The 24,446-nt window shown below is 43.9% G+C and overlaps 1 protein-coding gene across 1 annotated transcript; it reads left to right on the top strand.

The window, feature by feature from the left end:
• The first annotated feature begins 6,120 nt into the window (after positions 1–6,120).
• Positions 6,121–18,912, top strand: MALSU1 (mitochondrial assembly of ribosomal large subunit 1). The gene is made up of 4 exons (XM_077811380.1): positions 6,121–6,301; positions 10,342–10,520; positions 15,266–15,347; positions 17,235–18,912. Exons 1-4 carry the CDS (start codon positions 6,121–6,123, stop codon positions 17,390–17,392), a joined length of 600 nt encoding a protein of 199 aa, XP_077667506.1. The 3' UTR covers positions 17,393–18,912.
• Positions 18,913–24,446: the final 5,534 nt, after the last annotated feature.

The raw sequence follows: 24,446 nt of genomic DNA, 5'->3' as shown, positions 1-24,446 counted from the left end.
AGTATTGACAGGACAGGACCCTTAGTTTGCATTTTTCTAGTGCAAAATCGAGGAATATCGTTTGGTAGCGCAGATGGGAACTAAAACTACTATTGGCACAGAACAGGGAGTACTGGCTCAGTTGCAGGTTGATGGCACTCCTTTCAGAAAGTCAGCAAATGCAACTGTTAGCCTTACAAAGAGAGTTAGTGAAATACATTGTGTATATACACGATCCTGCCTTTCAGGTTGAAAGAGCATAATAAAGATATGGTTTTAAATAAAAGTAAATACGGATTTAGTGACAGGAAAGAGGACACTTCTAATTTTTATGCATTTCCCTAACTTGAAACAGGAGAAAGTTTTTAATAAAAACTTAGTAGCAGTTCACTTCTGTTGCAATTGTATCACTTTTGAATCAAAGCTGATGTGGGCTGTTGGTGTCCTAGGTTTTAAGCAGACAGCGTGTTACTTCCCAGAGAATACTATGTGCTATACAGGAATTCAGAGGCATCATCAGCTCTTATACAATGGGCCGCTTCCAGCCATGCTTAGAAAAGAAATACATTTGATACTTTAACCTTTGTATATGGAAAAGCTCAGAGAATCTTCCTTTACATCTCATGTTAGGGGATTAACGTTTACTCCTTTTTATTTTCTATCTTCTTTGCTGTAACTTCCAGTAAATACATATTTGTTTTTATCTAATGGGATCTGATGCTGTATTGGACAATAAACTATCTGGAGATTTCAAACAGGATGTTACCTTTGTCTTGTAAGGAGATGTAGTCAAATGAGTGACCTAGTCAAATGAGTCACCTACTTACTGGGCACCAGGACAGTCGCTACTCCTAAGAGATGACCCAAAGGGACCTACAGTTACACTGTAAACGTAAAGTGAATCAAAAGTAACCTGTGCCATTCTATCATCCCATTGCCTTTTCGGTGGTGGGAATCTAAGCCTCCTGCTGCACTTTTTCCTTTCAACCTTAACTAGAACAAAGGTGCTATCAATCTTAGGAGTGAGGTGAGCTTTCTCAGCAACTGACCCATGAACTGTGGAATCCACTTCCAGAAGAGAACCAGAATAATCACGGAACTCAGCACCTTTAAAAGAAACAGCAAGTGATGAAGACTAAGACACATAAATACTAGGAGATGTACAGTTCTCATGCAAGCCTTAGGAGATCCACCATTAGCAAATATCGCTACCTCAAAAGAAGAGGGAATTCAAACATGAATAAATCTCTTATTTGGAAACAAGATAATTTCAAACATGCCAGCAAGAATGAGTTGTATGACATGTTATTGAGCAAGCTGGCTTTGAGTTACAGGAGTGCATTATTATTAACAAGCTTTTTAGAAAACAAACGCACACATTTTTCATAGCAGCCTAACTAAAAAAAATGCCTCATCAGATTTAATGTTTTTCCATACAAAAAAAGTCACATGTAGGCGGATGCTAAGCATAAGAAAATTCACTCCTTTCAGGCATTTTCTCAGACAGTTATAATGGAGTGAAAACTAGGGGTTAGAATAGATTTGCTCATCCAACCTTCCAGTATGGGCGTGCTGTGACTCCAGCCTGTGCTGTAGTGTTAATCTTCCATCACCATGGAACTGGTATTCCCTAATATTATATGCTAATGTATGCACATGAACTGTCAAAGATAAAGATTCTCAAGCCACACCAGGGAATAACTTGATGCGTAAATTTAGAAGCGCCCTTTAACTTCTTGGAGAAGTGAGGGGGGAATTGGATGCAGGTGGGTGGCCTGCAGAACAAAAGCAGATGTTTCTAGATACTAGCTCATGCTTGAGTCTGCAGCAGCTTCAAGATATGTTTGAACCAAACAATTTCTTTAGCACAGACACACAATGAGATGTCAATACTTCATGATGCTAGCTTTGGGTTGGGAGTGGGGGAGGAGTTTCCTTCAAAGGAAGAGCTGGCTTGGAATTATTTCCAGTCTCATGATGCCTTTTGTCTCAGAGTTTGTTTCTTCTAAGTATCTTTTCACTCACTTCAGCCCAGTGACATATGCTGCCTTATGAACAAGTCTCATAACTGTAGGGTAATTTTCTTTCTCTCCTCTACAATTAGTGGCATTTGATCCTATGTGTTCTGTTTCAGTAAATGTGTGAGGGGGAGCTCAGTATTAGCTGGACTCTGCTATACTTTCTGTTATCATAAACTGCTGACATTTGTTTTTTTTTAACACTTGATTTCAGCCTGCCTTAGCAAGACTAGTCTGTATTATGCTAAGCATATTAATTAGCATTTCCTGTGCATTATATGACTAAAAATTATGCATTTTGTATGCACCTATTATTCATAAAGTGCATAAACACATTCATATTACATACAAAGAAACAACAAAAACTGTTTTTGTACCAACTGTGGCTCCCTATATGGGGCTGGATTGTTTGAAAGAAGGGTACAAAAAGTTTGAGTCCATGATTATAGTTTGCCCAAGACTTTTCTTTCCTTTGGTTTACTATTCCAATTCCTGATCCTTTCCTTTTTCCAGCAAAAACACATTAATACAATTTTTTTCAGTCCAAAATAATTTCCAGAGCCTGGTATATTTGTTACTGTGTACTTTAACACCGCAATATATTACTAAATCAGTGTTATAATTTAACTGAAGTGGTTGTTCCAAAATAGGCTGGAGGAAGCAGCGAAGGTAGATGCTTTGGCCTGATTTTCTCAGCAGGATGGTATTGAGCTTTGTCTACACAGGGAATTTGCCCTGATTCCAGCCTACGTTTGTCACTTTCAGGTTTAAATTAGTGTAAATGGTGAATTCTCTGTAACTTGAAGTCTTTAAATTATGATTTGAGGACATCAGTAACTCAGCCAGAGGGTATGGGTCTGTTACAGAAATGGATGGGTGAGGTTCTGTGGCCTGCAACATGCACGTCAGACAAAATAATCATGATGGTCCCATCTGACCTTAAAGTCTATGAGTAACCAACCACCACATGTAAATATGTTTGCTTTTTAGTTTTATACTGTGCAGCCTAATTGCCTTGTAGTCTGATCCTATTATTATTATTTATTTAGTGCCATAGTTATGCATAGCACATGTTAGATATACAGTATCCACACAGAAATCACAAGCTAAACTGGGTTAGGCCAAGCCATTAATTAGTTTGCAGATCAGAGTGTATGTTGCAACAGCTGGGTGGTCTCCATTATTTAACCTGTCCCCAAGATTTGCAATCAGGCTATGTACACTATGGTGATCAGTGTTGATCATTAAAGAGTCCAACACACACTTCATAAGAGCAAGGCTGTTAATTCTGCAACTAACTGATCATTTCAACTGCAACTCTGATCATTTCATTCTGTCTATATAAATCTACCCTATTAGTTCTCTTGGAAAATGTATTCTTTTTCTTCCTAACCTACACCATAGTGTAGTGTTGCTGTGTACTTTTAAATACACCCCAGAGTTAGCTGCATTTCAGTGGTGGATGAACTGATACTTGCATAGAGTTTATATATCAATGTGTAAAAAGCTCCAGTTTCCTTCAAGAATATCATTATTTTCAAAATGTGTAGCAATGAAAGCAAAAGAGAAGAACAACTGAGTTCTCAAACTATTATGTTGTTTTTCTTTAAAGTGACAGCTTTACCTGATCCCGCAAATCCTTACACGTTTAGTCATCACGCAAGTATTTCCATTAATGCTGAGAAGACTTACTTGCATGAGTAAGACTGACATATGAACAAGAGTTACAAGATCGCGCCTTCCAACGTTAAGCAAAATTTAACATCCTAGTAACTACAATGCAACCCTTTCCACTTCCATTGATGCTTTACTCCTGAAGCTCATAGTTTGAATAGATCAGAGTTTGCCACAGAGCAGGTGTTATCAAAATATTAGAGCTAGGTGAAATTTTCACAGGCTTTAAGTTGAAATTTTAACGAAAATTAAAAATTTAAAGAAAAATGAGGGGTTTTTTGAGATTTTTTGTTGTTGTTTGCAAATGAATTTTTGCTTTATTTAAAAAAAAATCGAGCAAATAATTTGGCGCAGGCGCAGTGACTGCCTGGAGGTGGGCGGGGGGGAGATGGAATGGGTCCCGCCCCCAGTGGGAGCTCGCTGATCTGAGTCCCCGGCCCAGTCCCCATTTACCAAATAATTTTAAAAAAACCAGACAACGGTTCCACTTAGAACACTACGAAATGGAAACAACTTTGACATACATTTTTCCATTTTCTTGACCAGCTCCACAAATTATGTGCCAAGGGATGTTCCACACAGGAGCTCTCACCCGTTTCAAATCACACAAGCTGAGCAATAGTGCTGTACTACCTATATGCTCTGGCTGTTTTTCAGGAACAAAGTATAAACATTGCGGACAACAGGTCCGTTACATAAATCTGTTTGGCAAGTGTTTTTTGCTTCCTTTCTTGACTGGCCACAAAAAAGATTTTACTTTAAAAAAATGAGGAATAAATGACCAGATTCTCCAGTCCCGCCCCCTCCACCTCTTCATCTTGCAGCACTCATAGGGCAAAGTCAGAGGGCAAAGATGGGAACACTGTGTGTGTTTGGTGGGCATATTACCAACCCCAGGTGGTCAAAAATCATGAATCAGTCCCCCCCAAAAGCCTGAGATTGGTTTATAAATCCTGAGATCTTTTTAAAAAAGAGTAACGCTGGGGGTCGGGGGCATGTAGGTTCCCTCTGCTCTGTTTATTTTTTTCAAACCATTTGGGGGCACTTGGATGTAGCGCTTAACGTGTCATGGAAGAGGGGCCAGGGCTCAAGTGATTAGGTGCTGGGGGTCAAACAATTTTTTTTACTTTCATAACTGATGCGGCAAGCCCAGAGGTGCCAGGGCTATGATGTACCAAGCCCAGAGGTGTCAGGATTCAGCCCTGGCACAAATTAAACACTGCTGCAATCATCAGGGCTATGAATGCACTTTTATTGCTTGGCAAGCCGCATGGCTCAAGCGATAACATGACGCCAGCAGCTGGGGCGGGCAGGAAAACCTCCCTGGTTATGGGACTTGCCCTACACCTGGCAGCGCTGGCACTGTTCTCAGCATCCTCCTGCCACCGCCGGGGAGGCACACACGGCACCCCTGCAAAGGGCCCCGCAATGCCCCAGGGGTCGGCACCAGGCTCCCTCCTGGCCTAGAGCACTGAGGCACCGACAGCCCCTGGGGCTCTTTGCTGTGGTGACCCCTGGTGCCTAGGGTTATAAGCAATGGCTGCTGGGGTTACCATCCGGCCAGTATTTGACTGGCCTGGCCAGGTTTTCTTTGTTTTATTTTTTTTTTAAATGGATTTTGCCAGTTGCCAAAAAAATAATTTAGTCTGTCGGGTTGTTTTTTTTTAAAGATTTCCATTATTATCACAACAGCCTCGGCGAGCGACGGTTCAACGTTTCTGTGCCCAGCTGCCAATGAAGTGAGCTGTAGCTCACAAAAGCTTATGCTCAAATAAATTGGTTAGCCTCTAAGGTGCCACAAGTACTCCTTTTCTTGTTCCTAGTTGAAGCTCTCCCAGTTGAAGCTAACCGGCCAGAGCTGTTCAGAGAAACCCGCAGCAAGCCAGGGTGCAGGATGGAGGAATAGGTCAGTGGTTTGAGCATTGGCTTGCTAAACCCAGGGTTGTGAGTTCAATCTTTGAGGGGGCCATCTAGGGATCTGGGGCAAAAATTGGGGATCGGAGAGGGTTGGACTAAGATGAGCTCCTGAGACCCCTTCCAACCCTGACAGTCTCTGAGTCTGTGGTGCGCGCCGGGCGCGCTCTCCCGCACGCCAGACTTGGCTGCTGAAGCGGGCTGCGGCGCCGCCTCTGGCTGGCTGGGGTGGGCTTTTTTTTTTTTCGCAGGGGTCAAAGGCGGTAACCCGAGGCGGTGCCCGAGCCCCTGAGGCCGCCCCAAAGGGGGGGGGCCGGGGACTCACATCAGCGACCTCCCACTGGGGGGCGGGACCCAACCCACCTCCGGGCAGTCACTGCGCCTGCGCCATTCCTGGGGCCAGAGGGCGGTGCGCGGCCAGTCAGGGTAGGAGGCGGTATTTACGGCAGCCAATCAGAGCGGGGATCGCCATGGGGGCGGGTCTCCGAACGCTGCCGCCGCCGGAGTTCCGTTGCGTGTCCCGACTCCCGGCGACATGTGGCGGGGCAGCCGCTGGCTGCGGGGGCTGGTGCTGCCGGCGGCGAGGGGGCTGCGGCTGGCGGCCTCGGGGGCCGCTGGGCGCTGCGCTCCCTGCTGGGCGCGGCGGGCCCTCGGCGGCGGGCCCAGCGCGGAGCTGCGGGCGGGCGGAGGAGCCGAGCAGGAGCACAGGGCCCCAGGTACGGCGTGTGCCGGGCAAGGGGGGGGGGGCGCCAGTGCCGCCCCCGCCTTACACACTGCTCGCCCCCTCCCCGGGCTGAGCCGCCCGACCCCTGCCCTGCACACCGCGCCCGTCCCCCACCCCGCTGCTCCGATCCCACGGGGCAGTGCCTGGCGTGGCGGAGACCAAGCCCCTGTTCACTTCAGCTCAGCCCAGGGAGTTGAGGATTGGTTGCCCCTGCACGGAACCAGGGTTCCCCAGCCATCCCCACCCTGCGTGGGGGCCTAGCCCCGTGGGGGTGTCCAGCGAGATGTGCTCCAGGAAGCTCTGGGCTCTGACCCAGGCAAATGGGGGTGCTGGGCCGTGCAACTGAACTGACTGGAGAAAGCCAGTGGGTGGGCACATGGGTCAGTACAGCCATACTGCCCTGCTGCATGCACCTGGTTCGGGGACGGCCAGCTGCTCCATGCCCATGCTAGTGCGTCTGTAACCTGTGTCTGTGCAGTGCCTTCTGGGCACCTGCCCCACAGCTTGCAGAAACAGTGCATTCTGGGACATTTTAGAAGATGCCTGGTGCACTGTAGAACAGCTAGTCCATGTCCATACCAGCTCAGATAGAAAAAGTGCCCAGACTTGCAGACAGCATCATCTCCCCATGTTCTCAGACCCATTTGGAGTAAACTGGGTGGGGCACTTTTTGGGTGTAAATGCAAACTGTTCTAATTCCTCTATGAAAGAGGGAGCAAAATCTTCTGTCACTGCAGTGGATGTGTGTAAATACTGTCGTTTCTCCTCCCTCCCCCACCCCCAGTGGCTATGACAGTGGGGGGTTCTGTCTCCCTTTCTCCTTTCCCAGAGAGTAAATCTTGACAGCTGTCTAAACACACACAGTGCTGGTGGTCTTATTTGACTCCACATGTGATATGTATGCATGACTAGTTTAAAAACTAATTCTGATCCTAAGAATCTTCAGTGGGATCAGTCGTACTACTAAAGTCTGTCATTTCACACCACTAAGATCCTTCTTCCAATAAAGCACAGTGTTTCACTGCTAGGAATTCAATACCTGTTCAAAATTAGTGTTTTTGTAAATAAAAAGTAAAAGAGGATTAGCAAGAATTTCCAACTCTGCTGTAGATAAAATATTGTTACAGGAGATTATGTAAAGATTCTGCAAGTTTGGGCATGAACATACTGTATGAATTGAAGGTCCCTCTCCTCTGACCTGTATGTCTTGGTTTTGTGACACAAAACCATCCCCACCCAGGCAAGCCAGTGGAAGAGGGTTAATAAAACACAGGACAAAAGAAAGAAAAATATACTGTGTCCTACAGTCAAAGATGAGACAGAGTAAAACTATTGGTTTTCAGGGTCCTCTTCAGCTGTGGAATCCAAATCTTTGAAGATGATTTGTATTTAATGTTTTTGTATATACATTCTAATTTCTGCTGAGGACACAGGCTTCAGGCTGGCAGAAAAGGGGGAGGATCAAAAGGGATCAAAACATGAGTGGAGCATTCTTGTGAAGTTTTCAAGTTAAATATAGCTTTTGGTAGAGGTACAGGTATGTATACTGTACAGAGTTGTTTCACACATCTCTGCTGAAGAAGATAAACTCTTTTGCCACAGATGTCAGCCAGGTCTCTCCTAGAAACTATTGTTGGTATAATATCAATGGGAGGAGGGCATGGTGAACCAGACAAACTCACATTTCCATATTTGCAAAAACCCTAGGGTATACTTATTTATACTGGCATAAAGGTACTCTTTCCATTATAGCTTATTTCCCCTAGAGAATAAGCGGTGTCTGCACTAGGAGAGCTTGCTGGTATAGCTATATCAGCAAACCTCTTCTAGAGTAGACCTGGCTGTAGCAGTCATTTTGATTGTGTGCCTGGGGGGGCTGAGGGGCTCATGTGTTTGTTTGTTTTACAGGCCTCTGATCAGTTTCATGCTATATACACATCTGGTTATTGCCTCCTTATTTGGCTTTTTCTCTGTATTAAGGTTGATAGGTAATGAATATGAACTCAGCAATGCTCTGTTAATTTTACAGTTCCATGTAGGGGAAGTGGCATTGCACCTTACTGACAAATAGAAACAGACCTTGTTTTACCTAGTTAGGTCTTAGCTACACACACAAATTGTACCCATTTGAATAAATCTATTTAGAAACAAATTAGTTAAAACTGTGCATGCAAGGGGGTTGTGCTGATCTGTGTCAGTTTCTGAATGGATTTAGTTAAATTGGTAAGAGTGGGTCTGTAGACAAGGTTCTATGGTCTGTTAGAAATGATGAAACCAGGTTAGGACTACAAGTAGGCCACTACCAAATTCATGGTCCATTTCAGTTAATTTCACTGTCATGGCATTTTTTAAAATTGTAAATTTCACGGTTTCATATATTCAAATCTGAAATTTCAGTGTTGTAACTGTGGGGGTCCCAATCCAAAAGAGGGGTGTGTGTGCACATCACAAGGCTGGTGTAGGGGGGTCATGGTATTGCCACCCTTCTGCACTGCTGCCTTCGGAGCTGGACAGCTGGCTAGCAGCCCTGGAACTTCCTGCAGCCAGGTGAGGATCCCAGAGGTGGGTCTCACTTGGCCCTGGGAGGGGCTTGTGCAGGGGAAGAGGAAGTCCTATCCCTCCCCAGCCTGTCTGGGACTAGCAGCTAAAGCCCAGCGCACCATATGAGCCCCTGGCAGAGGCACCCCCACCCTGCCCCTCCCTGAATCCAGGCCTAGTGCTCAGGAGTTAAAGGGGCCTTGGTCTGGCTGTGTGTGGGGAGACTGACCATGGCACCCCCTGATCATGGGGCCCTGGGTGGTAGCTCACCTGTAAGGCCAGCAATGTCACCCCAAAAAGTGACAAACGCCAGCCTCCATACCATGCCACGCTCACCTCTGCGCTGCCTCCAGAGCTGGGCTTCTGGCCAGCAGCCACTATTCTTTAGCTGCCCAGCTCTGTGAAATCTGATCTCCCTTACAATAGCCAGATTTCACCAGGGAGATCAGATTTCACGCTCTGTGACTTGTTTTTCACAGCTGTGAATTTGGTAAGGCCCTATTTATAAGATTATTTGTTTCCACAGTGTGTGTGTTATGCTAGGTCAATTTTGATATGTTTGTTTATCCTACTTATGATTTTATAGTGCACTTGTTCCCATTGTACCTAATATGTCCTTATCACAGGCTTTTTAGAACTTAACAAGCATTGATTTGAAATATTATATCCAATAATTACAAATAACTAAGTCACTATCTCTTGTTAAGTCTTACAAGTCACCTAAAGAAACAGTGTATCTTAATGCTCCCTGTCTACATTAGAACCTCAGAGTCACAAACACTTTGGGAATGGAGGTGGTTCATACCTCTGAAATTCTTCTAAACTCTGAACAAAACGTAATGGTCATTCTTTCAAAAGTTCATAACTGAACAGTGACTTAATACAGCTTTCAAACTATAGTATGTGGAAGAAAAATGCTGCTTTTAACCATCTTAATTTAAATGAAACAAGCACAGAAACAGTTTCCTTGCTATGTCAGATCTTTTTTTAAAAAACGTTCCCTTTTTTTTAGTAGTTTATTTTTAACACAGTACTGTACTTCTTTTTTTTGTTTGTTTTTGGTGCTTCTCTGCTGCTGCCTGATTATGTACTTCTGGTTCAAAGTAAGGTGTGTGGTTTACCAATCCATGTATAACTCTGGTGTTCAGAACTCTTAGGTTCTACTGTAGCTGTCAGAGAAGTGTCTAGCACACTGTGGATGCTATATAAATAACTGATGTTTAGTAACAGAATATTATTAACCATAAGAATCAGTTTAGTTCCCTGTTTTTAACTTCCAGGAGTTTGGTTTTTCTCAATATCATTACTCTAGCAACTGGAATTCACATTTCAATCCTTGTTTTTTAGCATCATCTCAAATTCCAGAATGGATGGCTATAGATTATAATTTAGTTCACCCTCACTCTTCATTGTTTTTCAGCAAGTTTAAGTAAACAGTTTTGTAATTTGTTTAAAAAGAGAAATCACAATTTGAAGTCTTGTTCCTTGTTTCAGATCATGCGCTTTCCAAGTTCAATATTGATTTTATCATAGCTCTACTGAGGCAAGAAAATGCTAGCAACATTTGTGTTATCCAGGTGCCTCCAGAAATGAGATACAGTGATTATTTTATAATTGTGAGTGGAGCTTCTTCAAGACACCTCCATGCTATGGCACACTACATGCTGAAAATGGTAGGACAATTATTTCCACTCTTCACTTGCTTTAGATTCTGAATAGTTTTAATTGGAAATGTATGTTGTGAAATATTTGCAAAAGTGAGAATTAAACATAGCAAAATATATACATTTTATCTGTTAAAGTAGCAACCAGACAAGGTGAGGTTTGTTGTTCTGATGCAGTATTACCCTTTGTACAAATAGGAGATGCTGAACCTAATCTGCTTTCTTAGGTAAAGAAATAAAATGTAAAGCGTAGACTGTGAACGGAGACCTCTCTATACAAGGAATGATGATGATTGCAGTGCAGAGTTTTGTGGAATGAGAATCTGGGCCCCCAATACAGAGAGGATGGTAACTGGTGGTGGAGTGATGCTAGTTCTGGTTATATGTGACATCCTAGAATGTTCAAAGTTTAAAATGCAGTTGAGCGATCTAAGCAAAAATGGCTTTGTTACTTAAATACCATATTTCTTCAAAGGAAGGCATGGCCTTAAACACTGGAGTAGATTGTCCCTTTTTGTACAAATAAACATAATCCAGTTCCGGTGTGGGGAGACGGACAGTAGCAGCTTCATGGAATTGCCTTCACTTCCCCTGACCTTAGAGCCACCCAGTGGAAGTATTGGGGATGGGAATGTGGCTGTCTGCATCATACTCACCTCTAACTTAGCTGACTAAGAATCTTCTTCTTTGCTTCCCCATTGCGCTGAGTGGCAGCCCCATCTTCTTTGGAGCAAGGTTGTGCTCAGGGCACTTTTGAGAGCCCATGGTAGCATGGTAAAGGATGGGTCTCATGGGATCTGAGATTTAGGAGGTCAGACTATCTTCCAGTTTTGAGGGCGAGATGAATCACACACATCTTAATACTACGATGTGTTGGAAACCTAGATGTGTAGACTCAATTTCTTGTCTTGTACCTCGTGTAAAAACCTGCACAGAGCTGTATTGACCTGTCCATGATTTGATTTTTCATAAGAGTGGGTCAACTGTTCCGGCCTCTTCCATAAAACACAACTCTTCTGTCTCTCTGTGAGAAGATCTAAAAGTGCTTGGATAGTGATATAATGGTTATTGACTTTGGAACAGGGATTCTGCAAACAGCTTTTGGATCTTACAGATTTCCCATCTTATAACACCCAAATCCTTCCCCTGGTGCTTCAGTCTGGTTCTCAAAAATATTTAATTCTGTGGACCACAGTTTGAGTGCTGCTATTTTAGATCATCTTAAATTAAGTGCATATTACCTATGAAGCTTGTCCGATTCATAGGATACAGTTAGCTCCCTTTAAATGGCAATTGCTATAAAATTACACATTCCAAGGTTTGCTCATGGGAGTTAGCTTTGTGCCTGTCTAGAGGGAAAGGGAGAACAGCAGTCCTCCTTTAGTTGGAATTATACCTATTAATCTCTTGCCTCACACAGCCTGTGCAAAATCTAGAAAGGAAATAGTCCATCTGCTCATCACATCTGGATTCTGGGAGCTTTTATTCTGGCTGGATTTTTGTATTGAAAACAAAGATGGGGTTGAAGAGGCTTATAGCACTCCAGGTCTGCCCAAGATTTACAGCAGCTGGAGCAGCTTTCATGTCTTGTAAGACCCTGGTTTGCTCTTACTTGTGCAGCACATAGACTGTGTAACTTACACGCTTCACCAGTGGTAGCTGTTGACATTAGCTTTGTATTCTTCTTGCCTTTGCTGCTGATCCTGCCAGCCACAAACATCCAAAAGGTGAACCACAATTTTCCTTCTTATTTCCTGTTTGGCTGTAGGGTGGGTTCTGCAGTCTGACATTGATCACTTAAGCATTTGGGTTCTTTCTAACCCCTCCCCACCTTATTCCCTCTCCTTTTTTCCTCTTCTGAATCTCCCCTCCCCTATCATCCTACTCACTCACTCCTTGCTGTCTCCTGTTTTTTTTCTTCCAAAATGGTAGGTTTTAACAGAGAGAAGTAGGACTGGAAGAGGAGAGCTGAACTCTGTTAAGCCCCAACTTAGGGGCACCTGCGTTCTGTGCCATACTCCATTCATCACTGCAAGCAGGCATTTGGCTTAAAGCTGTGGAAGTTGTATTGATGTGATTTAACATACTAAATTGAATACTTACCCAGCATTACCTCATTTGCATGGTCAGTACTATATTAGTCTGTCCTGCTGTTTCCATGTACCCAGTGGTGAGCTGGAGCTGGTTTGCACCGGTTCACTAGAACCGGTTGTTAAATTTGGAAGGCCTTTTAGAACCAGTTGTTCCACGAGGGACAACTGGTTCTAAAAGGGCTTCTAAATTTAAGCGGCCAAAAGTGGCGCCTTAGGCGCTGAATCCATGGGTGCTCCAGCCCTGGAGCACCCACGGGAAATATTTGGTGGGTGCAGAGCACCTGCCGGCAGCTCCCCGCCCCAGCTCCAGCTCGCCTCCGCCTCTGAACACGCCATCTGCTCTTCCCAAGAATCAGCTGTTTGTGTGGGAAGCTGGGGCAGGCTGAGAAGCAGGCAGCGGTTTCCTGCTCAGGCCCAGGAAGGTGGAGGTGAGCTGGGGCAGGGGGGTGCAAGGAGGGCTGCCTGCGCTGCAGCAGGTAACCTGGGGGGGGGGGGAACCGCTTCCCGCCCCAGCTCACTTCTGCCACCGTCAGCCTGAGCTGGAAGCTGCTGCCTGCTTCTCAGCCCTCCCCGGCTTCCTGCCGAACAGCTGATTTGCGGGAAGCCGGGGGTGGGGCACAGAGAAGCAGAGCAGGGTGGTGCGTTCAGGGCAGGAGGCGGAGCGGAGGTGAGCTGGGGCCGGGCGGGGAGCTGCTGGTCGGTGCTCTGCACCCACCAAATTCTTCCTGTAGGTGCTCCAGCCCTGGAGGACCCAGGGAGTTGGTGCCTAAGGCGCCACTTTTGATGTGATCATTTCCCCCACCCCTAGGAGCCAGAGGGACCTCCCGGATGCTTCCTGGGAGCTGCCCCAGGTAAGCACCTCCAGGACTCCCCACCTCACCCCCCCGGGCAGGTGCCTCTAGCTCTTACGGGTGGAGTGGGGTGGGGTGTGCATCCACTGCGGTGGCCCACGAGACCTTCCTGCCCGGTTCTGGGGGCAGTCAGGGAACGGGGGAGGGGGATGAATGGGGCAGGGGTCCTGGGGTTGGGGGGTGTCAAGGAATGCGGGGGGGGTTGTTGGATGGGGGCAGGAGTCCCAGGGGATGGGCAACAACCCCCTCGTGGGGTGAGGAGGGAACACCTTGTTAAGATTTTGGCAGCTCATCACTGCATGTACCTCTATGGACAGCAGTGCCTTTTCGCCTGAAGTCCAGAAAGTCTTCTTTTCTATCCTTCCTCTCCAGCCTAATGGAAAGGGCTTCTTGGCTCTGGGCTGCAGCCTTCTCCTCCTCCTGGTGGCTACTGTTTGTAGCACCAGCTCTGTACTACTGAGCAGAAGCTCTACAGGAGGAGGAAGTCCCTGTGAAAGGGTAGAACTCGGAAGAGATTTGGGCTCCCCTTTCCTGGGTAACCTGAAAAAGGTGGGATTTGGGCAGCCACTTGAGCACCCACAAGAGAATTCCTGAAAATGGGAGTCTTCTGGACAAACCACAGATTTTAACAAACCTGAGACAGCTTGGGGCAGGAGAGCATGGCAGCTAGTTAGGTCCATTTCTTCTCCCAGCCCCATCTTGTAAACAGCATGATGACAACTACTATTCTACCTTTCTTAAAAAAAAAAAAAGTCACAGGGCAGATGCATTTGGGAGCTTAAATCTTCGAGTCTTGCCCTACTGCAGCTTTGACTTATCTTTCAGTGAGATATTTTAAAAAGCCCTAATACCTCAACTCAACCTTTCCCTGCATTGCTACCCACTTAGCAGTGTGTGCTGACCCTTGCTCTAGTTTAGGCAAAAATTCAGATAGTATTTCAACAGCTAAAGACCGACTGGGAAAATATTAGAAGTATATGATGGCAAGCAAGGGAAAGGGCTTATTCTTTACTGGGATGTGTTGTACCACTTATTCTTACCCTCAATTTTAGGTTGTAACTTTGTAAACACAGGCCCTTTACCAACTTGGGTGTCTGTATGCTGCCAAAACCAATAAGGACTGCATTTGTGATACCATTTTTCTCTTGAAGTCAGACACCCTCCCTAGCCAGCCAGGCCTTTCTGCTGAGAAGAATATCCTAACCAATTGGTTACAAAATCATCAGAGACCCAAACCCCTGGATCTTGGAACAATGGAAAAAATCAGTCAGGTTCTTAAAAGAAGGGTAAAAATAATCTACAATCTACTTTTTAGACAGGCATCTAGTATTAAAGACTTCAGATGGAGAATTTACCATGTTCTTTGGTCATCTGTTCCAATGGGTAATTTTGCTCATTGCTAATATTTACATCTTATTTCCAGTTTACATTTTTCTACCATTAACTTCTGGTCGTTGGATCTTTTATGTCTTTGTCTCCTAGAAAAGAGAAATTGTCCAGTAGTTCTTTATAGACTATGATCAAGTCACCTTTTTAACTTCTTTTCAATAAACAAAATAGATGTAGCTCCTTGAAAGGGATTGTCATGTTTTCCAGACCTTATTCTTTAATCTCTTCCAAATTTAACATCCTTTTGAAAGCACAGACACCAAAACTGGATGTAGATTCCAGTAGCCGTTTCACCAGTGACGTATTCAAAATTAATTCCTTAGACAATTTGTCAGGCTTTAGCTGCCTGATGGGCTTCAACACTTTAGAATGAACATTTGGAAGTATCTGTCTTCACACTGATTTGCTGCTTCTTTTACAGTACAAGCAGCTGAAACAAGAAAATGATCCTCACATTCAGATTGAAGGGAAAGAGACAGATGACTGGATATGCATTGATTTTGGTAAATATTTACAAATTTCACAGATGCTAGTTCCATGTGAGCCATGCGTTGAAGGCAGCGTTTCACTGGTGAAACTAAGTTGTTGCAGATAGGTCCTAATACTTAGCTCCTCTCTAGCTCCAAGTATAATTTAATTGCCTGAACTCTATTGAGTCCTTCCCCAGTGTTAAGTTTCACTGGAGGAGAACATTGGCATTGAACACTGTGGAATAACTACTCTGCAGTAGTTAAAAAATAGTTCTTAATTCTCAAGAGTGAGGATCAAAAGTTGTGGAAGGAGATATGCAAGGATGTTTCAATAATTATACATTTATCTAAAAATGTTACTTGCATTATATAAACCCTCTTATTCAATTGATGGCTTTTTTGCCTAGATTAACAGTACTTCACTAAATTCAGACTCTCACTGTCAATTAATGCCAAGATTCTGGCTCATAGATTCTGCATTTCCCTGTTCCTCTAATAAATATACAATTTTCTAGTGAATGTGTGTTAAAGTGAGAGGAACCAGATCTATCATTTTAAAAGCTGTGTGTCAAATTATGCAACAATGAAATGATAATTACGACCCAAGTCTGGACAAACTTTGTTACCCTAGAGTACAACTCCAGAGATGGCTAGTTGGAGTTGGCTTTTTTACATATTATTGCTGGACAACAGTACACTAGTGAGACATCCTACACAAACACTCTAATTCAATGAGATTTTGAGCTCTAAAATCAGTGATCAGAAACTTTGACATCTGCCTTGAAAAGCGTCTTATGCTGAGAAATTTGAATCCTACATTACGTTCACGGTAATGATTTCTCATTGACTTAGTTTATAAAATTACTACACAATTTCACATAGTGCAGTTTCTGTACTGTGTTCACATTTACATAGGCTTTCTGTTTGAAACTCATTTAAGGGATTTTTCCCCCCTACAACTTTTATAAGGTAGCTGAACATATAACGTCCTTGTTGCTAGAACCTTGTGGATTTGTTTCATTTTCAGGTGTTAAGTCTGATCAGCGCTTTATGTCCCTCTCCCTGTTTCACAGGGAGGTCAATTTTCTGCAAGCCAACTGAAAAGCCTAAAGAGTAAACAGATTTTTTTACATGTTAATCTGAATGTAGTTAACTACATTCTAAAACTGGTTATCAACCAGGGATCTGGGTCCCCCTGGGGGGCTGCAAGCAGCTTTCACAGAGTTTTTTATAACATGTTGGGGGAGCCTCAGGAAAAAAAAGTTGAGAACCCCTGTTCTAAAAGTTTACTTAAACTTCATTGCCATGGTTATTCCATTTTATAGACTTGAATACACCTATATTTTGTAAATACACTTTTGGCATTAAAGTGTGCTTACATCATTTCAGAGGAAGATGCCTGGCTTTTCAAATTTCCACATTAGATTCACATCCTACATAATGTGGTAGCACGTTGTATATTCTAAGGGATATAGACTAAACTGGTGTTTTGTTCAACTTATATTGAATTTATATATATTATCATATATACTCAATTTATACACACAACCCACACTAGAAATGAGAGTTTGTATCACTGGAAGTTAGATTCCCAGGTTTCCAGTAGATGTCACAGCTCTTGCTTCTAGCCCTGGACATTCTTGGGGTAACATACTAACATCTTCAGAACATTTGTAGTACAGAAAAAGTAGCATAGGTCACAGTTGTTTTTTAAAATGCATTATAATTGGGTGCAGTGTACTAGCATTACATAAAGAAGGATATGAAAGTGTTGCAGTTAAGTTACATTTTTCTATAAAAAGTGCAGCATACATGTTGACATGGTGAAAAGATTTTGGCAACTTAATAGTACACATGAAATTTAACCTGTACTTTGTGTTTGTGTCCATTTTTGTCTTTGTGTCTTTCTGTCCTGTATAGGTAGCACAGTGATCCATTTCATGCTTCCCGAGACACGAGATATTTATGAGTTGGAAAAGTTATGGACGCTCCGTTCTTATGATGACCAGTTAGCACAGATGGTTCCAGAGTCTTTACCAGAAGACTTCGTATTTGGACTTACTCACCAGCAGCACTGACGAAAATCTTTCCGTCATGAAAGGAATACATACAAATAATGCAGTTAGAGCACTCACCACTTCAGAATTAAAAGAGTGAAACAAGCAATTTCTGTGGTTACTTCTTGGGTGAGGGGACGCAGCTAAGAGCCACTTGCTTGAATACCCCTCCACTGTTGTGCAGTTAGTGAGGGACGAGGCTTACAGCAATACAGCTCTAGGACACAAAGTACCTAATTGAATCTGTCTGGAATTGTGGGTATTATGATTCAAGTTGGTAATTGTTTTGAAGAAGTGGATTCTAGCCCCCTTGTTCTTCCAGAAGTGCAGGGGGACCTTGTGACTGAAGTAGTCAGCATCTCAGTTGAAGCTGTAGCTGAAAGTATACTAAAGGAAGAGTGGCAGCTATTTGAATCAGAGACAGTCAACATGAAACTCAGTTTAAAAGGAACTTTAGTTACTATACCTGCCCCTGAATCTTCCTACCAGTGTTTGGTTTTAATACCGAAAGTGTCTCTCTCTGCTGTTGCTGTATGTGAAAATGAAAACCCTGCTCTAGGTCAATAATCAAGGTGTTATGTAAATTGCATTGGTTTGAAGGTTAATTTACTGTGTCCCTTTAACACCATTTACTACCATGGATCCATTGTGAGCAGAGCTCAAACCTTGTTTAATCTGAGGTTAAAGTACAACTAGGGGAAGCAAAGTAGTATTGAGAAGGGCTTGTTCATACTGATAGCATGGGGCAAGCTAAGATGTAAATCTACAGCACTGTACTAGTATGCCATGCACTAAGAGTTCCAAAGCGCATGCTGATGTACTGCTGTTTGAAATTATTTTTGTGGGTGACAGACTAGAGTGCTGTAGATTTATAACCTGGCTTGCTGTGCATTAACAGATCATGTAGATGAGCCCTAAAGGGGATTTTGTGATAAAGTAAGGAGATGTTGTACCTAAAACCAAACAGCCCCTGTGCAATATAGCTCAACATTTTCTCAAATGCTTGAACCTGAAAAGAAAACCCTACACATTCAGCAGAAGGAAGAAACTCGGAAAGCAATGCTTAAAACCACTCTGGCTAATGTTGAACTTTGCCTAGCTGGTATGTCCAGATTCATTCCAAAGGGATCCCTTGAAGTCATTAAGGTAGGGAAAGGTCACTGATTTAAGAAAGGAGCAGGAGAGAAGTAAAGAGGAGATGGGCCAGTCCTATTAAACAGGGCTAAAGAGGGCAAGTCAAGGCAGAAAAAATGATTTCGGGAAAAGAAACATTATAAATAACTCGATGCTTTTCAAACAGAAGCACTGTGCTCTTGAAATTAGAAACATTCCACCTGTAATATAGCCTGCCATCCTGTAACAATTAATTGAGGCTCACTCATGCTCAGAATTGAAGACATGTTCTATCATACTGTGATACTATGTTTTCTGGATGCCTGCTGGTGCTTTTCAAAGCACCCAGTCCAAAGAGAATTCCAGATTACTTATTGAGTTTCCCTTTCAATATTTTGCCAATAAAATCTGCTCTTATGTGAAACAAATTGAAGTAGAAACTTACTCTATCAGGCATCCCCAGCTTTAGTCAAAACACACAGAAGGGTGAGCCAAGAGTCCTCTGACAGGTACTGTACCAAACTACATTGAAATCTTGAGTACTAGTACAAAGACAGCCGCAGCTAGCTCTTAGCTCCAAACAGTACCACAAAGCTGCTCCTGCAGGCATACAAGTAGAAATCACACAACGTCTAGTTGCATCCAAAAATTATGTAACTATTGGGCTACACTGTAGCTATGAAGCCAATGCAATTTTGGAATGTATCCAGGTACTCTGTCACCTACCTTGGAGGTGATCATGCAGCACTAGCCCCACATGTCCTTGTCCTATGAATGGGAGAGTTCTACCACCAACACAGCAGACAACTCAGACAAAACTAGTTATCGATCAAATCAAAAATCAGCCCTAAAAGCCATGAACGCAGGAGCTAATGATTAATGAACGCTAGGCCCAAGAAGAAGTTTAACCTGAGAGACTAGCACAGTAACTCAGGGGTGGGCAAACTTTTTGGCCTGAGTTTGGGGTGGGGAAATTGCTTGCAGAGCCAGGGCAGGGAATTGGAGCGCAGGAGGGGTTCAGGCTCTGGCCCGGCACTGCTTACCTAGAGCGGATCCGGGGTGGCAGCAGCGTGCAGAGGCACCACATCCCTGTGCGGCCCCTGGGGAGCACAGAGGGCTCCACACAGTGGTGAGCTGGAGCCAGTTGTTAAATTTAGAAGCCCTTTTAGAACCGGTTGTTCCGCAAGAGACAACTGGTTCTAAAAGGGCTTCTAAATTTAACCAGCCAAAAGTGGCACCATAGGCACCGACTCCACGGGAGCTCCACCCCTGGAGCACCCAAGGGGAAAATTTGGTGGGTGCTCTCAGAGCACCCACCAGCAGCTCCCCGGCCCCAGCTCACCTCCGCTCTGCCTCCTCCTCCCCTGAACGTGCCGCCCCGCTCTGTTTCTCGCCCCCCCCCCGGCTTCCCCTGAATCAGCTGTTCGCGCCAGAAGCCGGGGCAGGCTGAGAAGCAAGTGGCAGCTTCCCGTTCAGGCCCAGGGAGGCAGAGGTGAGCTGGGGCAGGGGGCACAAGGAGAGCTGCCCGCACAACAGCAGGTAACCCGGAGGGGGGGAGGGGGGAGAGCACAGGGGAACCGCTCCCTGCCCCAGCTCACCTCCGCCACCCTCAGCCTGAGCGGGAAGCCGTGGCCTGCCCTCCCCAGCTTCCTGCCTAACAGCTGATTTGTGGGAAGCCGGGGGGGCACAGAGAAGCAGAGCAGGGCGGTGGGTTCAGGGAAGGAGGCGGAGCGGAAATGAGTTGGGGCCGGGCGCAGGGAGCTGCCTGTGGGTGCTCTGCACCCACCAAATTTTCCCCATGGGTGCTCCAGCCGTGGAGCACCCAGGGAGTCAGCGCCTAAGGCGCCACTTTTGATGTGATCAGTGGGGGAGCAGCCGCTCCCCCTGCTGCCCCCCCAGCTACGCTCCCCCACCCCTAGGAGCCAGAGGGACCTGCCGGATGCTTCCTGGGAGCTGCCCCAGGTAAGCAACGCCAGGACTCCCCACCTCACCCTCCGGCAGGTGCCTCTGGCTCTTAGGGGTGGGATGGGCACCCACTATGGTGGCCCACGAGACCCTCCTGCCCGGTTCTGGGGGAAGTCAGGGGACAGGGGTGGATGGGGCAGGGATCCTGGGGGGGATGTCAAGGAACACAGGGGGGTTGGATGGAGCAGGAGTCCCGGGGAGCAGGGGTGGGCAATGACCCCCTCAGGGGGTGAGGAGGGAACCCATTGTTAAGATTTTGGCAGCTCATCACTGGCTCCACGTGTTTTCCTTCACCTGTGGATACCTCCCCCGAAGCTCCCATTGGCCGCGGTAACATGTTCCTGGCCAACGGGAGCTGTGGGGAAGGTACCCACAGGCAAGAGCAGTGTGTGGAGCTCTCTGCTCCCCCTCCCCCACCGGCTGCAGGGATATGGTGTGGCCATTTCCCAGAGTGGCGTGGCGCCCATGGGCCGGATCCAGCCAGTGGGCTGTAGTTTGCCCACCCCTGCAATAACTGTTCATAGAAATGCTAATAAAGATGCCTTTGGCAGGATTTTCTGTAACATGATGAAAAGTCTGTACGGTTCTCTAATAAGCCACTGAAGCAAGAAATATTCCAGTTGATGACAAGACTGGTACACAAATTGAGCAGACGTTACAATGAAATATGTTAGTAGCAAAATGTATTGCAGATTGCTTTTTTTGGTGTGCCTCAAATTACAAGGTATCTGCCTGTGCTGATCTACATTCTTTTAGACAGATTTGTCTTTATGGCTACTTTAACACTGTTAGGCTTCGAACCCTTCCAAGATTCACACATGAAATTTTACACTTGTAGCACTAGATTAGTAGTAAGGAGTGGAAGTGACTAAGTATTAACCTACTGACTATGTATTAAAAAAAATTCTTGAAGGACACTTGTTTTCATTGTCTTCTGTCCATTGTAAATGGTTTGAAAAGCCGTAGCTTGTTAAACAGTAAAACCTTCCCTAAAGATTCATCAAATCATGTCCTGGCGTCTTTGGCAGTTACATATACAGAAATCAGAGTAGCAGCCGTGTTAGTCTGTATTCGCAAAAAGAAAAGGAGGACTTGTGGCACCTTAGAGACTAACCAATTTAGACTAACTCACGAAAGCTTATGCTCAAATAAATTGGTTAGTCTCTAAGGTGCCACAAGTCCTCCTGTTCTTTTTGCATGTACAGAAATAACGCTGCCTCTGAGACCAAAGACACAAAATTCCATAACTTAAATGAGGAAGGCTTTACTTTGTCATGGGGCTTTGGACAGGAATTCCGAGGAGTTTAGAAGAGTACAGACTTAAAAATTACCAGTAATAAAACCCATGACAGTGTGAAAGATACCAGGAATTAACCATTTTCTGGGTATTCCAATTAATGGTGGGTGCTATTATACAAGGGGGAAAGTTTGGGAATCTTTCCTCCAACTAATAAGATGTTTGAGGAAAATAAATCTTGCTAAGCAATTCTAGATTTTGCTTTGCAATTCATCTTTAAAGATACAAAATGTAAAACTGCTTTATTTTCGCGCTCTCTCTCACGCACACATACACGAATCACTTCACTTTTCAATTCTCCATTAACATTACCAGCAATTAAGCCTAAATATCAAGAGTAGATCCCACCTCACCGAAGTTGGGGGGAAGGAATGAGATACAGATTGCCACTTTTTGCACACTAGCATCACAGATTCCATCTGCCCTCCAAATTTCAGGGAAGTGCTATTTGTGTGTCTTATCTGTAATAAGCAGAAGACGAGAACAAATGGCAGCAAAAAATAAAATGTCTGTAACTCCAAGTGAACAATCTAGATCTCCTTCCTAAGGGCTGTTATATATTCCTTGGCATTCATATGCTTGGTTGTGACAGGCAGGTACAGAGCCTTTCGAAAAAGATCTAGGCAACCTAGAACAAAATCCCTCACAATAAAAATGAAGCCATTAATTGCAAAGTGTACTGTGGGCAGCGTAATATTGATGGAGGGGAGGGGAGAAGAAAAAGTTATAAACCACAGAGATGAATGCTGGTGTTGGGCCAGGTGAAAAGTCTGACTGCATCAGACTGTTGCTGGCTACCCTAAAGATTGTGGAATACCTGTGGACTGCTGAAGAGTTCCCTATATAAATACTATTAATAAAAAAGACGAATTGAAAGAAAGCCATAAAAAACCCTGGTCATTAGAGCAAACATATGCCTGCACTAGTCGTATCACATCTTTAGTTTAAAAACAAAAAAAACCACAGAACTATATCTGATGATAGGAGTTAAACTCTTTATTCCATTCAGAGGCATCTGGCAAGTGGAGCTGCGTTGGGGGGCACATTACAGATGAAAAAATGATCCATACTTTGCGGATATTGAAATAATTTACAGTATTTACTTTCTAGCTATTCCCAAATACTCCAAATTACCAAATCTCAATTGAAAATAAGAACATGATTTACCACACTAAGTATAGAAATTTAAGAGAGATGACAGTATTTAAATCAGCAAATGTAAATGCATTGCCTATTTGTAAATAACTTTTATGGAAAATAATAAAGTCAAATCCTTCTCAAATGTTAAGAAAGGAAAATTGGACTTAGACTTAAGCCTCAACAAAAATTAAAATGCTATGACTTTTTATACTTCAGTAATTTCAAATTCATTGCAAGAAAAAATTCTCCTAAAGACTAGATGGTCACTGTCAAAAAAGGAAAAAAAAAACCCTCATTTTTCTCTGCTAAAACTACAACATAAGTTTGTGGTTTTTAAACCAATTAGTAAAGAAGAGATGCAGGAAAAACACTTCAGACCATTTTCAAAATTATCTAATCTGTACAACAATGATCTTTGGGAAAATTATCTACTCTATGTGAAATGCCTCTATTTCAATATGAATCTAAGAGGTAGATCAACAAAATGATGAAACGTTTTTGCTAGTTGTGCCCCTCAAATCAGTGCAGCATGGTGATTCTGATCATCTCATGCACAAAAACATCACACACAAAAAAAGGTTCGGAGGTAATAGCATGGCTCTGTAGACCACACACATACAGGCGCACACGCGCACACACACAGCAGTCTTTATGCACCATGTGTTGCCACATCTTTAAAACTGAGGTAGACTGAAGTTTATTGTAGAAACTTGAATGTGTTATATTACCACAATCATTATTCAAATTACATTCTGAAATTAAAAAATTTGGTAGCTTTCCTGTTATCCCTGCCTTTTGACAATTTCGTCTCTTCCTTTAATGGTTGGTTGCAGAATGTGCATAAATCCTGCTGCATCTATATAAGCCAGACTAGAGGTTGTTTTATATCGTTTAAAACCTTCCAAAGTGGCTTAGTGTGGCCCATAACAGCGGCTGGATATGTAAACTTAGCCTTTCCTTATCTTTAAACACGATCAAACAGTGTTTGACCTTCCCCCATCGTGGTAACTGAAAGCAGGATGATGCGACCTGCAGGAAGCAGAGACCATACAGCCTTGAAACTACTCCAGCAGATCAAGTGTTCTATCAAACTGAAGATGAAGCTTGCTCTTTGAACAGAATGGCAAAGTCCAAATGGGCTGCAAATGTTTACATGTAGCATTATTAGGTAGTGATGGTCAAAGGCACAAAGGGTTCATGCATTCAATCAAAGTAGCACAAAAATAATAAAAAAATTCAGTCTCCTAATTTTTCCCTCAACCCCAGCCTCTTGCCATCACTTCCTTGTTCTGTTCCCAAAAAAGTACCGTCAAACTTTTTCATCCCATCTTAAAAGAAAAATAAACGGCATTGCTGCTATCAGAATGTTGGCATCATTCGCTATGTTTTGAACATTCACTGAATTTTTTTTTTTAAACAAATGATGGTGTTGAAACGCTCAGAAAATCTGAGGTTAGACTTTTTTTTTTTCTCCATCTTACTCCCATCAGCCAGCAGCTAGAAGTATCCTACTATAGCCCCACCCCCACCCCCACTAATTCTGTAGTACTCCTGGCTGGT

This window comes from Eretmochelys imbricata, chromosome 2 (genome assembly GCF_965152235.1).
Source record: "Eretmochelys imbricata isolate rEreImb1 chromosome 2, rEreImb1.hap1, whole genome shotgun sequence".
In the NCBI taxonomy this organism is placed as follows: Eukaryota; Metazoa; Chordata; order Testudines; family Cheloniidae; genus Eretmochelys; species Eretmochelys imbricata.
This window is presented reverse-complemented; position numbering and strand designations above follow the sequence as displayed.